This window comes from Echinops telfairi, unplaced genomic scaffold (assembly GCF_000313985.2).
Source record: "Echinops telfairi isolate 266 unplaced genomic scaffold, ASM31398v2 ScPeMD7_7457;HRSCAF=8495, whole genome shotgun sequence".
NCBI lineage: Eukaryota > Metazoa > Chordata > Mammalia > Afrosoricida > Tenrecidae > Echinops > Echinops telfairi.
Genome location: NW_022111357.1, coordinates 2599220 through 2614255, shown reverse-complemented (window position 1 = coordinate 2614255; position 15036 = coordinate 2599220). Strand labels below are relative to the sequence as shown.

At 57.2% G+C, this 15036-nt stretch overlaps 1 protein-coding gene across 1 annotated transcript in view; it reads left to right on the top strand.

The window, feature by feature from the left end:
* KCNQ4 (potassium voltage-gated channel subfamily Q member 4) overlaps window positions 1–15036 on the top strand; it is a gene marked incomplete at its 5' end in the record, with an annotated part of 65908 nt that overhangs the window by 39916 nt on the left and 10956 nt on the right. The window contains 5 exons of the mRNA XM_004705271.2: window positions 900–1039; window positions 1438–1548; window positions 1719–1814; window positions 4663–4751; window positions 6374–6535. Of these exons, the coding sequence (XP_004705328.1) occupies window positions 900–1039; window positions 1438–1548; window positions 1719–1814; window positions 4663–4751; window positions 6374–6535 (598 nt within the window). The remainder of the gene's footprint in view (window positions 1–899; window positions 1040–1437; window positions 1549–1718; window positions 1815–4662; window positions 4752–6373; window positions 6536–15036) is intronic.

Here is a 15036-nt window from a genome sequence, read left to right as displayed (position 1 = left end):
CTCCAGGGTCTCTGTCCTGCCAAGCAGGACCTGGGGCCAGGCCAGAGGTGTGTTTGGGCTAGGGCGGGACTAGATCTGAAAGCGGGGTGGGGGTGGGGGGGTTTGGGAGGCGGGGTTAGGTACGGCCTTAGCGTTTGATGCTGAGGTACGGCCTAGGTTTGATCCCAGTACCGTCCTGGGATTTTGCAGGGACCTTGGCCTTTTTTGGGATGAACCCCGGTGTCATAGTGGTTATGTGCTGGGCTGCTAACTGCAAAGTCAGCTGAGTTCGAACTCGCTAGCCAGTGGGAGAATGCTGTGGCACCGCTTCCTTAAGGATAAACTTAGCCTTAGGAAACCATGGACCAGCTCGAGCAGCCAGTGGTTTCAAACTGCTGACCTTGCAGTTAGCAGCTCAACACATAATCCACTATGCCATCAGGGTTCCTGTGCTCTGTCTGTCTTATTGGGTTGCAATGAGCAGAACCCACTTGAAAGCAATGGGTTCTGGGTCGGTGTTTTGGGGAGGCCAGAGCAGTGCAGGGGCGGTCCTGGGGAGGCCCTCACCGGTACTCCGGTGGTGGTGTGGTTAGTCGTTGGGGGGCTAACTGCAAGATCAGCAGTTTCGAAACCACCAGCTACTCTGCAGGAGAAAGGCGCGGCTTTCTTCTCCCGTGAGGAGTTACGGTAAAGACGTGGCAGTCTGCTTCTGTAAGGACTTACAGCCTTGGGAAACCTTATAGGGGTAGTTCTACCCTGTCCTATAGACTTGGTACGTGTGGGCATTGGCAACACACCCAGTGGCTGCTGTGGCACCTCTCACTTTTTGGTGGCTTGGGACTCGTTCTTGCCTCCTCCAGGTGGGCACAGCGCCCCTGCCCTGGTCAGCCACTCTGCTCAGCCCCACTGTGGTCTCACCCTTTGTCGCCTGCAGGAGCTGATCACCGCCTGGTACATCGGGTTCCTGGTGCTCATCTTCGCCTCCTTCCTGGTCTATCTGGCCGAGAAGGATGCCAACTCCGACTTCTCTTCTTACGCCGACTCGCTCTGGTGGGGCACGGTGCGTGAGCGCCCTGTGCACGGATGTCCTGCTTCTGGGAATCTGCTCTCGGGAACTTCCTGAAGACTTCCGGTCATGACCGCCTCCCCCTCACCCCCAACTCCGGTTGAGCAGGAATGCCCCTGCTCCCTGTGGAGGGTCCTCTGTGACTGGCCCCTGTGCTAGCCACTCCGCCCCCCACCCCTCCAGCACTTCTGCTTCTGCCCCCATCTAATGCACAGGTCAAGTTCATGAGACCTGTGCCGGTTCCTCTACCCAGCCCCAGGAATCTGCCTATGTGACAAGTATTTGTGACCAACCCTTGTGGGTGACCTCCACCCCTTTGCCCGCACTCCTAACAGGATCTTGTGGGTGGGTGCCATGAGCAGCCTTGTGAGTAACCCATTTGTGCCCCCCAGATTACCCTGACGACCATTGGCTATGGTGACAAGACGCCGCACACGTGGCTGGGCAGGGTCCTGGCTGCCGGCTTTGCCTTACTGGGCATCTCCTTCTTCGCCCTGCCCGCCGTGAGTTCCCCTCCTTTGTGGCCCCCCACCCTCTGGGAAGAGGGCTTGGAGTCAGGCTTGCAGGGCTCCTGAACGATAGAGGCAGGGCCATATCTGATGCCTCAGACGGGCAGGGATAGGGCTGCCCAGGAAAGGCCCTGCCTTTCCCAACCACGTCCTGACCCCTCTAGGGTATCCTAGGCTCCGGATTCGCCCTGAAGGTCCAGGAACAGCACCGGCAGAAACACTTTGAGAAGCGCAGGATGCCAGCGGCCAACCTCATCCAGGTATGACACCCGGGGGGCCCTGTGGAGTCCCCTCTGTGTGCCTGGTCCTGGGCACTGGCCTGGGCATCGCATCTTCCCACCTGTGCCTCAGAGAAGAGGTGTCATTTTCTAGGGTCACCCACCAAGCTGTGGGCAGAGCTGGGATGCTGACAGATTGTCAGAAACTCTCCCTTACCAAAGGTCCAGTTTGGGGCCGGCTAGGACCGTCTCATTTCTCACTTCCAGCTCCAACTCCACAGGGTCTGGCGTGGTGTGGGTCCAGGTCCAGGTCCGGGTAGAGGGAACAGCATGTTCAAAGGCCCTGGGGTCCATGGCATGTTTGCCGAATGTTAAGGAAGTCACGATGCTCTTGGGGAATATAGCAGAAAGGGCTAAAACATCGTAACAATTGTGACGAAGGCGCAGGACTGGGCGCCTTCTGTCTGTTGTGCATAAGGCCCCTGAGTCGGACTGGCTCACTGTGTCCAATAGCAACAGCAGCGTTCGTTGTTCGGTGGCTGAGCCTGTGAGACTGACTTTATGTAGGGGAACAAGAGGGCGCAGTCGGTGGCTGCGGTGGTCCAACAGGGCATGGGCTGCTCTTTTAGGACTCTGTGACTCTTGCACTCCCGTAGAGTTTCAGTCTCTGAAACCCACAGGGGAAGTTCTATCCTGTCCTACAGAGTCGCTATGGGTCAGTATGGGCGCAATGGCATCCTCTTTAGTTTGCTGGTGACTCAGCTTTGGCCCGGTCAGTTGTATGAAAGAGAAATCCCTGCAGGAAACGGTTCAGGGAACACTGTCACAACCAACCTCTGTCTCACCCTCCGACTCCCTCGGCCAGGCGGGCTCAACCCCTCTTTATCTCCCTTCCCCAGGCTGGGAACTACCCGCACGCCCCGCTCCCCCTTGGTCCTGCTATCTCCAGCCACCAGCGCAGCTTCCCTTCTTGGCATCTCCTGGGACACAATGGCACTCTCCCCTGGGAGCTGGCCTTCCAAGGGGCATTGTAGGGGCAGGCGGCTGGCACCGTACATGCCGAGAGACAGCTGGTATTGTGGTGCCCATAATTAATGAGACAGCTTTGGCAGCTGCTCCCCAGCCCAAGCCAGGGCCTAAGCAAGCAGGAGGTAAAAATATTCCTGTCCTGGGAGGGCCCCTGGTCAGAGAGGCGGTGGGTAGAGGCACCCAGAGAAGTGGCGCACCCAAGGCCCAGTTCAACTTTGTTCTGGTAGCTTTCACAGCTCTTTAGCTTTGCTGCACTCTATGCACCCCCCACATTCTTACCACAGTGGGAGGGAGCGGGATGGGTCTTCCTGCGGTCTAACCCTCACCCGTCAAGCTGCAGAGGAAGCCCGAATGCCCATGGGTGCGGAGGGGTTGCTGGGTGATGCTCATCTCTCCCCTCAGCCCCAGTGCTTCCTGGGACAGTATGCGGTAAAGTGGAAGAGGTGGCAGGAACGTTGATTCGTAGTAACACTATTCTCAGCTAACATTCATTTGCCAAACATTTGCTAACGCCCACCGTGTGCCCAAAGCCATACTTGGTGCTCAGGACACAGCAGCGACCAAGACAGTGCGTACAGTCTAGAGCAGTGGTTCTCAACCTTCCTCATGCCGCCACCTTTCATACAGTTCCTCATGTGGTGGTGACCCCCAACCATAAAATGAGTTTCGTTGCTACTTCATCACTGTCATTTTGCTACTGGTATGAATTGGGCAACCCCTGGGAAAGGGTCGTTCAAACCCCAAAAGGGGTTGCGACCCACAGGTTGAGATCCACTGGTCTACAGGGAGAGGCCATGAATTGGATACACTAATGAAAGGTGCTAAGGGTATAGCTGGAAACCTGGCGTTCATCCCTATGTGCTGGACCCTGAGCGCCACCCCAAATCAAGCCCACTGACTTCCAGTTGATTCCAACTCCCCAGGAGCCTGTACAGCCTTCTGACAGCGTACGTCTTTATGGGGAGCAGACAGCCTCACCTTTCTTTTGAGAAGTGGCTGGTGAGTTTGAATAGCTGACCTTGTAGTTAGTAGCCCAGTGCCTAACCTGCGGCACCACCCTGAACTCAGCATTGGCCGATTGTTCACTGGCCTCTTTAATCTTCAGGAGCCCTGGTGACATAGTGGCAATGTGTTGGGCTGCAACCTGCTAGGTCAGTGGTTAGCAACCACCAGCCACTCGGAGGGAGAAAGATGAGGCTTTCTACTCCTGTGAAGAGTTACACTCACAAGGCAGTTCGACTCTGTCCTATAGGGTTGCTATGAGTCGGCAGGGACATGGGGGCAGTGACGTTATTTTTTATCCTAACATCCTGAGAAGTAAGTCGTTTTCCCTTCATTGTACAGGTGTGGCAACTGAGCCCCACGCTTTCCTTAATTTGCTCACCCTAGTAAGGCACAGAAGGAGCCCTGGTGGCACAGGGGTTAAGGTGCCTGGCTGCTAAGCCCACTCTGGCGGAAAGGTGTGGCCGTCTGCTCCCATAAAGCTTCCCAGCCTTGGAAAGCCCAGGGCACAGCCCTAGTCTGTCGTATAGGGGACTCTGTCGTATAGGGGACTCTGTCGTATAGGGGACTCTGTCGTATAGGGGACTCTGTCGTATAGGGCCACTGTGAGCCGGGATGACTCAAGAGCGATGGGTTTGGTTTGGGAGCTTCTGGTCGACCGCAGAACGCCAGCTCTGGGGCCTCCGGCTCTCTGCTGACCTTCAGGAAGTCACTGTTTCTAGGCTGGCCCTGCTGGTGGCTAAGGAACTGTGAATGGTTTCTTGACTCTGAGTAGCTCTTGGGGTCTTTCAGGGGCAGCGGGTTGCGAGGCCTCGCTGATGCCATCTTCCCTCACTCCCCCTTTTCCCCACTCCACCAGGCTGCATGGCGCCTGTACTCCACCGACACAAGCCGGGCCTACCTGACGGCCACCTGGTACTACTATGACAGTATCCTCCCATCCTTCAGGTAGAGCCTGCTGGGGCTTGGAGTGGGAGGGGCTGGAAGTCATGACTCTGGGGGACAAGTGCCTGGGACTCAGCCCTGGGGGGAGGGAAGGGTGACTGTTCCCATGGGAGCCTTTGGGTCTGGTTCTGGCCACCCAGAGTCACGCGGAGCTGGAATGCCCTCTATCCGGCTCTCCAGCACCCAGGGAAGAGGGAGACACAAGACAGGGGGTGTGAGACCCACCCCATGTACCCACCCCTAGGTGATGCCACGCAGGACAGGAGAACAGCCAGCCTTGGGTGGGGGCCATGTGACCTGTACCAGCCTGGCATATAGTGCTGGACAGAGAAGGTGTGGTCTGGGAAAGAACACACATGCCAGAGTTGGGTGCAAGGGTCCACCCAGCCTCTCCGTGTACCCAATTCCACTGTGCCAGGCAGCAGGCCTTAGGGCCCAGTAGCGGGTTCACTCCGCTGGCCCAGGCTGGGATAGGGGTGGGGTGGGGCACACAGAAGATTATTAATAGTATCACCAAGATGCGTGTGGCCAGGTGCCTGGCTAGGCCCTCAGGCAGGACTGAAGACCACAGAGCTTGGCTCCGTCCGGTGGGCAGGCGGACACCCCATGGCTGGTCCAGGCTGCTGCGCTCAGCACTTCTGTGGGTGCTTTTTTGCCTCATTCGTTCTCTGGGAGCAGCTGTTGCGTGAATGCACTCGCTCCTGCTCCTGCACCTGGTTCTCCCCTCCTCCCGGGCCCAGGGGCTGCCTGGGAGAGGGACAGGAGAAGGGGGGCTGCTCCCAGCATCACACTGCACCCCTGTCTCTGTCCACTTGGTAGAGGCAAGCTCCCACCTCTGAACAGGATGTAGTTAGACAGGAAGCAGCCTCCTGTCCCCTGTGTAGCCCCTAAGGACTCAAGGCCGGACCTTGGCCAGCTCAGGGCAGGGGCTGCCTCACTGGAAAGACCAGGGAAGGTTTAGGATTGGGCACAAGCATGGCCTAGGGCCTTTAGTCAGATGTCAGAGCCTGCTCTGGAGAGTGTGCCCATGGGACCTCCTGCTGCCCGGGCGTGGGTGACCTCATCCAGGTAGGCAGGGGCCCTGGGACTTCGGGAACAAAACGGGCCTGGTGAATTTGGAAGGAGCTACCGTTCCAGATCTAGTCTCCAATAGCCTCGTGGTTGGGCTGAATGCCACAGGGAAAAGAAGCCAGTCTAGCAGACTCCTCAAGCAGACTCCTGGCTCAGCCTCAGTTTCCCCTAGGACCCAAAGTCTGAGGCTAAGGATATTAGGGCTGCCTCTGGCCCCTGAGTGGACACAGTTCCACGTGTAGGCACTCACTCAACCGGATGAGCAGAGGGTCAACAGGGCTTGGGGCCCCACTCACTGCTTTGAGCTGTGCCCAACCGGCACAGCTGTACTTGGTAGCCCTGAGGAGTTCTCTGGAGCCGAGTATTCAAAAGGAAGGAGGAAGACCAGGCTTTCCGACCCTCCCCGCTCACTTTTTCTGGCCTGGGTGTTTTCTGAGCCCCTCTAGAGAGGCAGAGCCAGGCAGAAACAGGTCAGGAGCTCAGCACCCACAGGAGAAGGTGGGTGGGGGGTATACCAGGGCCCTGCCTACCGCTGACGGCGCCCTCTCCTGCAGAGAGCTGGCCCTCTTGTTTGAGCACGTGCAACGGGCCCGCAATGGGGGCCTGCGGCCCCTGGAGGTGCGGCGGGCGCCGGTACCCGATGGAGCACCCTCCCGCTACCCGCCCGTTGCCACCTGCCACCGGCCGGGCAGCACCTCCTTCTGCCCTGGGGAAAGGTAGGGGCCCCCAGGGCCGCCACCTCCTCTCGCTTCTCCTCTTCCTCTTCCATTCTCTGTTTCTCACTTTTTCTCAGACCTGTCTACGGCCACTGCGGGGGTGTCTGGGCCTGCTCTGGGCAGTGCCAGGCCTCGTCATGAGGCCTGGGTGGTTGGCAGCGGATGGCCAGACAGGTACAGACTGAGGGCCTCTCCGGAGGGACCAGGCTGGCCTCACCTTCTTGCCACGTGGGGCTCCAAGGGTCTGAGTGGGAGAGAATCCGCACCACCCCTACCCGTCACCCCTCCATTCATGCCAGTGTCCTCTTTCTTTGTCTGTTTCCACACCCCCTCACTCTTCCATCCCTGCACCCCATCCCTCCCGGGAAGCTGGAGAGAGGAGGAGGCCACTGGCCACAGGTGCTTACGGCTCAGGTAATCGTGGGCACCATCTTGGGTGTGATGGCAGGGAACCCCCTCCCCCAGCATGTGCCGCCAGAAGGGGCTTCCACCCCTAGAACTTGCCTCTTGGGAACAAGGTGCTGGCTGGAAAGCCAGCTCTGTGACTAAGGCCCCCTGCAGGACTTACATAAACGCGGCCAATGACTAATGCTCTTGTCTTGTGCAACCCTTGTGCACAGCTTTGCTCATCCCAGAGGGCCCCCTTGGGATTCTCCCAAAATGCCTTTCTCCCTCACTGATCTACACTCTGCCCCTCCAAAGAGTCTCTTTCCTCTTGACCAGTCTCTCTTGGCGCGTTTGCATCGTGAAAGAAGAACAGAGGAAGAGCCCTGCTTACCCCACACGGGCGTTCATGAACAGTGGAAGTCCCGACCCGGGTGGACAAAGGCAGCACATTAACTCATGGTGTGGGGACGCGGCTGTCTCAGAGAGGGTTAGCTTTGAGGTCAAGGGTTCGAGCCTACCTGACCCCCATCTCTCCCTTCTCCCTTCCTCATCTCTTTGCTTTAATTTCATTTTTCCATATCATCTCAAACCAGCCAGGGGAGCAGCTGGGCCTTGAGCCTTGGGTGTTATTCTAGGCCTGGGACACGCGATGAGAGAAGAGTCACGTCACTCAGTGATGAGAAGGAGGTAGCTCAGTGAGCGCTCACGTCTGCTGTCTGTTGCCGTGTGTCCTTGAGACACATCAAGCTGCTCTGAAGTTTGTCCTGGACTGCTCATGGATGCTCGGGCAGCTCAGGGCCTCTCGGTTCTCTGACTTTCTAGGTGGAAAAGCCTTGGAGGATGGCGAAGAGAGGGTTTCAGTAAAGTGGGGTCTGGGAGCAGCTTCTCCTTCTTGGCCTCAACGAGGCACTCCGGAAGGGGGTCGGGGAAGGAAAGTGTCACTGGTCAGGTCAGGCTGAGAGTAGACTGTGGTGTGTCCACTCTGATCTCTGTCACTACCTGAAGTCCCAATCACACCCAGGTTGAAAGGCAGAGCTCCGGAAGTCATCCAGCCCTGCCCAGAGCCTCTGGGTCGCTCTGGCCTGGCCTCCACAGGAAGGCACCGGCACCACCACTCACAGCTGCTCCGGGCCCCCGGCCCCCTAAGCACAGGAGTGGATTATGCCTATGGTTCAGTCACCACTAACTCGCAACCTTCTGTCCGCCTGTGTGTCCTGGGCCCATGGGTGGTGGTGCTGGTGGGGAAGGTCCCCAGGGGGACTGAGCTGTGACTTCTAGGAAGGAGGCCAGTAATCACCAGGTTCAGGCCAAATGGCAACATCCTTCATCTTGGCTGTCTCCACCCGATGGGGTGGGTGCCCCAGCCAAGAACACACCCCTCCCCCCATGCACATGCTTGGTTGGCCAGGCCTCTGGTGGTACGTGGGGATGGATCCGGCTGGGCACAATCTCAGGAAGCAGAGCTCCGTGGGACAGGACTTCCTAGGGGATGGCCTTTGGGGTTTTGAGAGGAGACACCAAGGCCGTGCTTCTCCAAGCATGGTCCACCAGCTCCCGCATCAGTATCACAAGGGGCGTTTGTTCAAAATGCAGATGCTTGGCCCTCTCCCCAAGCATCCTTGGAGAAGAGGCATAGATTTCTGCAGATTTAACACGCTCCCCAGGAGATCCTTATGCAATATTCCAGAACCTCTGCATCCCGGGGATGGGAGCTGGGGGGGGGGTGTCCTTTCCCCCCCCCCCAACCACAGGAGGCCGGCCCCATCCCGGCAGCTCCCCACGCTCTGTCCACTTGCCCTTTTCCCACTAACCTCTGTTCGTGTCTTGTTCTCAACTTTCCAGCCAGATGTTTAGTAATAAACGGAGTTTCTTTCGGATCCACGCCAGCTGGAGACCGAGGTACCCCCTCACCTCCTCCTCCTGTCCCCACTCCTCCTTGCCCCACCCAATTCCGGGGCTGGAGATGGGGACAGGATGGGCCAAGGACAAGGTGCATGTGCCTGCCGCCTGCTGTCTGCTTGGGGTCTGATGAGCCCTCCGCCTTTCCGGGGGTGGGGTGGAGTGTCTTTGCCGAGCCTGGGGTTCTGGGCCTGCCTGGCACCCTGTCTGCTAGGAGGCACATTTACAGGAGACTTGGGCAGGAGTCTTGGCTCTGCTGCCGCCCACCTCTGCGATTGTGGCTAAGAGAGCCTGGCCCTCGGTTCCCCATCTGTGGAATGGGCAGACTGAACTAGAAGCACTCTGACGGGCCTTTTCCACTCTGACTTTTGCTGGGCGTTGAGTTTAGCCTCCCGTCTCCCCACTGCCCACCCTCCAGGAACCCGGTGAATAGGTGAAGGTGCTCAGCCTAGCCTACTGAACCGCATCTCCGCCACGTGCTCTGGCACCTGCCCTGTGCCAGGCCCTACTCTGTGCACCAGGAACTCGGTGATGAACAAAACATGACCCCTGGGGAGATGCAAACAGTAATTGCAATTCGGTACGAGGAGAGCAATGTAACAGGGAAGCCGAGGGGCCGAGGAGCCCCAGGCAGGCCCTTCGCTCCGAAGAGACCCTCATAGCAGAAATAGGCATTAGGGAGGCGTTCCAGGCTGATGGGAAGCACACGTTTCAGGGTGGCAGAGGGAAGGGGGATTTGGTCAGACTTGGGAGTGAGGGGTCAGGACCTGAGGATGGGGATGTCAGCAGAGCCCGGTCCGTTGGGCCTGGCAGACTGGGCTCATGGGAGCCTGGGATTCTCGAAGGTGCTTCTAGAGCCTTGTGGGCCGGATATGTGAGTGGGAGACACACCCACCCTCCACCCCTGCTTCAACTGAGAGACAGTGCTTCTCAGGAACATGGGCTCTGGGTCAGAACCTGAATTCGGGTTTCAGTCTCCACCACTGACTAGCTCTGTGACCTTGGGCAAGTCACAGCCTTCCTCTGTGCCTCTGTTTCCTCAGCTGTAAGGTTGTTCTTGGGATCTGTTTCTGCTGAAATGGCGCCTGGCTCACCGGAAGTGCTATGGAAATACCAGCTTTGTTCCACTTGGTATGTCGGGCAGTTAAGGTCTTACCTCATTAGACAAAACGCACATGTTGAAAATCCCGGCTGTAGGGAAGGGGAATAAATACACTGGCAGGTTAGGCTGAGGCTAAGGGACTCAGCCTATGGTGGGCCTGATGAACAGAAAGGGCAAGGCCAAGAGGTCATGGTCAAGGCGGTGTCTGTGGTCCTGAACCGTGTGCGCACAATACCAGCAGAGTGGGCTGCCTTGGTTCCCCTGAGAGAAGCCTTTAGCAGGCAGAGGTGAGTCCCTGAGGCAGTGAGAGCAGGGGTGAGTCCAGCAGAGATGGCTGAGGGGCAGCCTGCCAGGCACCAGCGCATAACCCTGGACTCCCCAGCCTCAGCGCCCGTGACCAGGATAGTTCTTAGTTGTGTATGTGTGTGTGTGTGGGGGGCTGTTCAGTGTTCATATACAGAACCCTAGGGGGAGTTTTGTTGGGTAAGCATTGGACTGTGGACCACAAAGCTGGCGGTTCACACCCTCCCACCACTCTGGGGAGGAAAAGGAGGCCGTCTGCTCCCGTCAAGATCGGCTTCCTCAGAAACCCTGTATAGCGTCTCTGTGAGCCAGGAAGCCAGTTTGTTTGGTCCTGTGTGTTGAAGGGTATGTAGCAGCATCCTCGGCCTCTGCCCAATAGATGCCAGGAGCGCCCCCAACTGTGAACATCCCCCACGCCCCCTCGGCAGGGTCAGATGATCCTCGGTTGAGAGCCCCTGTCCCAGACCCCACCCTGATCATTGTCCCTGAGAGAGACGTGGCTCTCAAGTTCAAGGACCTGGGTCTCGGTCCTTGCTGCTTTGCGCCAACCCCCGCTTTCATCACCTCCAAACCCAGGGTGATAAATGTGGCCCCCAGCCCACATGCAGCGTTCAGTGGACAAGACTGATGTGTGCAGGCTGTTAGCACGGGGCTTGGCATGTCCTGAGGAACCCGGGGCGGGAAGGCGCTTTTGCAGTGCCCACTGAGTGCCAGGTTTCATTCCATTTTCTGTGCGCTTTTCAGCTCCAGAGAGGCTGACGTGAGCCATTTTTTCTGGGCTCTGCCTGAGGAGCTGGAATCCAGGGCCCCTCCTGGGAAAAAGAGTGCCTTCTTGCATTAGGGGAGCCCAGGGCTGCTGGCTGGCTGGAAAGTTACAGAACCCCACAAACCAGGCTGGAAGCACCCCTCAGCCATCACAGAATCAGAGCTGGAAAGGAACCTTTTAAGGCCTCTAGTTAGTGTGAATCCCCTGGCTCCTTCCCCCTCAAGCCCCACAGAGAGCAAGCCCAGCCTCCTCTGCTCTCAGTGCCTGACCCACCGGGAGGTCACCCTTCCCCCAGAATGCCTCTGGGGCCTGATGAGCTGGTTGTGGACAGAGTTCCAGGCCTTCTCCAGCCCTCCTCCTTCCTCTCCCGCTTGAGGAGTGGGGGACTAGGGGGAGGGGTGCACGAGCTGGGAGGGTTGGGGTGCTTGCCAGCATGAGGAGCCTGCAGGAATGGCTCTGCAGAGGGATGTTTGGGAGAGCCAGCCTCAAACTTGGATTGGAATCTTTGGGATGTGTCAGGGGGATTCTGGGCCAGCTAGGAGCATGTTAGACTGTGGGAGGGGCCCTCTGTTCTTCCCTTCTGATCCCTGCAGGGCTGAAACCCTTGACCTATAACCTCTCCCCTCCGGGTGGAGGTCCCCACCCTTCAGGATGGCCCGCCATCTGGGCTACCTTCCTGAAGGTGCCCCTGGTTTCGAGATCTCTCTCACCTCTCTCACCTTGGCTCTAAACATCTACCCCATGCTCTGGGCATGGGAGGGGCCTGGCTCCCATCCAGTCCCGAAACCAGCATCTGTGCCCGGCTCAACCCTTGATCTGAATGACCGGAAGTATAGGTGATACAGGCTCCTTCGCCATCCCCTGGCCCACCTCGACCTTCTTTGCAACTGGCTGGTTCTCTCCTGCGCCAGGGCCCTGAAGCTGTCTGAGGGGGGTGGGGGGCGGGGGGCGGGGCAGGCCTCAGCAAGGGAGACCTGGGTGCAGCCGCAGGGCTTGGGGTGGTGGTGCTGTTTGCATGGGCCTTCTCCAATAGGGATACCTGAACATCTCGGGCACAGTTACTGTAGGAGGAATTAGTGAACCAAGGCCCGCCTCAGGGCTCCAGAGGCCCTCCGCACCCTTTTCCTCCAAGTTTGGGGGGCCATGATGAGGAGCTGAGGTGTGGAAGGGAAGTCAGCGCATGGACATGCACACAGCTCAGTGTCGGCACTGCTGACCTGGAGCTCAGTAGGCAGTGCAGGGGAGCAGACCTGGAAGGGGCCAGAGAGGACCTCAGAGGCACGGAGGCCACCTTGGGGCTGAGCCCCTTTGGAAGGCCACAAGACCCCATAGCCCCAGGACTACCATTTGTACTGAAGTCTGTGAGATGTGAGCCCTGGCATTTTTCAGGCCCTGCCGTCTCCGGTCCTAAGCCTCCACCCACCCAATGTGGGATCAGAGCGCTCCAGCTCTGCGAGGGGAGGAAATGGACACATGTTCATACATGCCCGCATAGGTGCATGCACGGGGACCCACACACCCTAACACCCACAGACACCCCGCAGCTCCACACAGCCCATCCCTGTGTACTCGGACTGGGGCCTATTCTCGCATGCACAGCCAGGCCGCCTTCTCCACTCTGCAGCAGCCTGTCTGTGCCCAAGGGTTGCTGTCTCCACCCTCTCCCCACCCACCTGGGCCAGGCCCAGCTCCCCCGCCCTCCTGTCTGTCTCTCTGGCTGCCTTCTTGGGTTTCTCTCACCTTTTTCACTCTGACATCTGTCCTGTGCACCCCTTATCTGTCTGGGTAATGAGGGGGTGGGAGGTGGGGGTGGGGAGGGAATCTGCCATTTGTTGGAGTCAGGGCCCCCCCCCACACCCTTGCCCATCCCAGGATGCTGTCCCTTTGATGGGTGTCTTAGCGCTGCTAGAACAGAAACTCCACAGGTAGGTGTCTGTGACACACAGAATGTTTATTTTCTTGCACTTCAGGTGTTTACGAGTCTAAATTCAGAGCGCCTGCTCCAGGAGAAGATTCTGGCTCTCAGTCCGTTCTGAAGAAAGGTCCTTGTCTTCTCGGCTTCTGCGTCCCAGTTCCTTGGAGGGCTTCATCTCTCTTGGCATCTCTCTTACCTCATTGTCTCTCTCTGCTCGCTTGTTAAATCTCTTCTTATATATCTAAAGAGACTGACTTGAGACACCCTGCACTAATGCTGCCTCATTCACATAGCAATGACAGCCCATTCACAAATGGAATTAGACTCAGAGAGGTGAGGATTTAGAACACACATATTTTTTGGAGGACATAATTCAATTCAACACATTCTGCCCTTTGCCCCCACCGCCCCCCAAATGCAAACCACATTCCCCCCGTAACATCATCTCAAAGGTCCTAAATCAAAGCCAAGTCCAAATTCTCATCCCCCCAAATGCAAAACACATTCTCCCCATAGCATCATCTCAAAAGTCTTAAATCAAAGCCAAGTCCAAATTCTCATCTTCTGAATCATCCGAGTCAACTACTGGGGAAACTTTAGGCATCTTTTATCCTAGGGCAATATTCCTTTTCATCTGTGAACCTGTGAAATCTAGAAGTTATTTGTTTCCAAAATACAATGGTGGGGCAGGCAAGTGGTAGACTTCTCCGTTAAAAGTGGGAGACATTAGAGAAAAGGCAGGGCTAATGGGCACCAAGCTAGTCCAAGACCCAGAACAGTTGACATTAGCTCTCAAGGCTCGAAAATCATCCTCTGTTCTCTGAGCCCATCTGAGCAAGGGCTCTGCCCTTCAGAATCTGGATTTGGGGCGTGCTTTCTGGATTCTGAGTGGAGGCCCCTCTGCCTTGGGCTTCCATTCTGCCGTCTACTGGGAGAGCCACTCTGCTCCCTTGGCTTGAGCAGCCCGCCTGCTCCTCAGCCATCTGAGTAGTGACTCGGGTCCCCCCGCCCCCTCCCGCCCTGGCAGGCCTCTCCCGGCCCTCTCCCTCCTCTTTGGACTGAGGTTTCAACCCCCAGCATATTTGAGCAGCATCACCGCATCATTGAACCAAATTGTTGAAGATTGGATTCTCGGAAATGAGGAGGTTGTGGCTCCATCCTTGGAGATCCAGGAGCCCATGGCCCCACCCTTTGAAGACCAGCAGACTCTGCTCCTTTGAACAGTTGTGCTCATCTCTGAGATGGCTCTTTTCCTTACTTGGGGGAAGCAGATGCTGCTCCTCTGGCCTGTTTCCTGCCCATAGACTTTTAAGAAGCAGGCAGCATTCTTTCCCTGTCCCCTTCAGTCTGAGCCAAAGGGTTTTCTGCTGTGGTTGTTGGTTAGCTTCATCCGTCACGGACTTCAACTCGTTAACAAAAGACCGTGTCGCCACATCCTTAATGGCCATGCTGGGACACGTGTCCTTAGTTTGTACAACAGCATTTTCCAGATCTTTAAATTCTGTTTTCGTTTTGTGCAGGTCATTTTTTCAGTCCATCTCCTCCATTTTGCGTTTTCCTGTAAGGCAGTAAGGAGGAGCCATGTGGCCCCTTCAAGATCTTGCTTAGCATTCTCAACAGCCAGTCATCCAAGTTCACCAGTTCACCACTTACAAGGTCTGTCTTCCACCAAACATTTGAACACAGTTCAGACAAGTGCTTCGCTGTTGCATAAAAAGCATCACCCTTCAAGGGGCCCTGGTGGCATCATGGCTATGCATTGGGTTGCTAACAAGGTCAGCAGTTTGAGACCACCAGCGGCTCCCCATCACTGCAACGGTGAGCAGTTCCAGTCTCAGAAAACTCAGAGGGGCCGCTGGACCGTCCTGCGTCGACCAGGTGGCAGTGAGTTTGGTTTGGTTTTCTCTGGCACCTCCCTCCCTTGTTAGCCTCACCAGGGCCCCCTGTGCTGTCCGCCATCCTACCAACAGTCTCTTCAAGGCAGTCAGGCCTTCATTGTCAGGAACCTTAAAACTCATCCAACCGCTACCCATTGCCCCCCTCCCACCCTGCTTCCGCAGCGTAGAGCGGCGCCCCACTCTTCCGGAGCCCACTTTTGTCCTTGTCACCCAGTGCTGCTCTAACGGAAC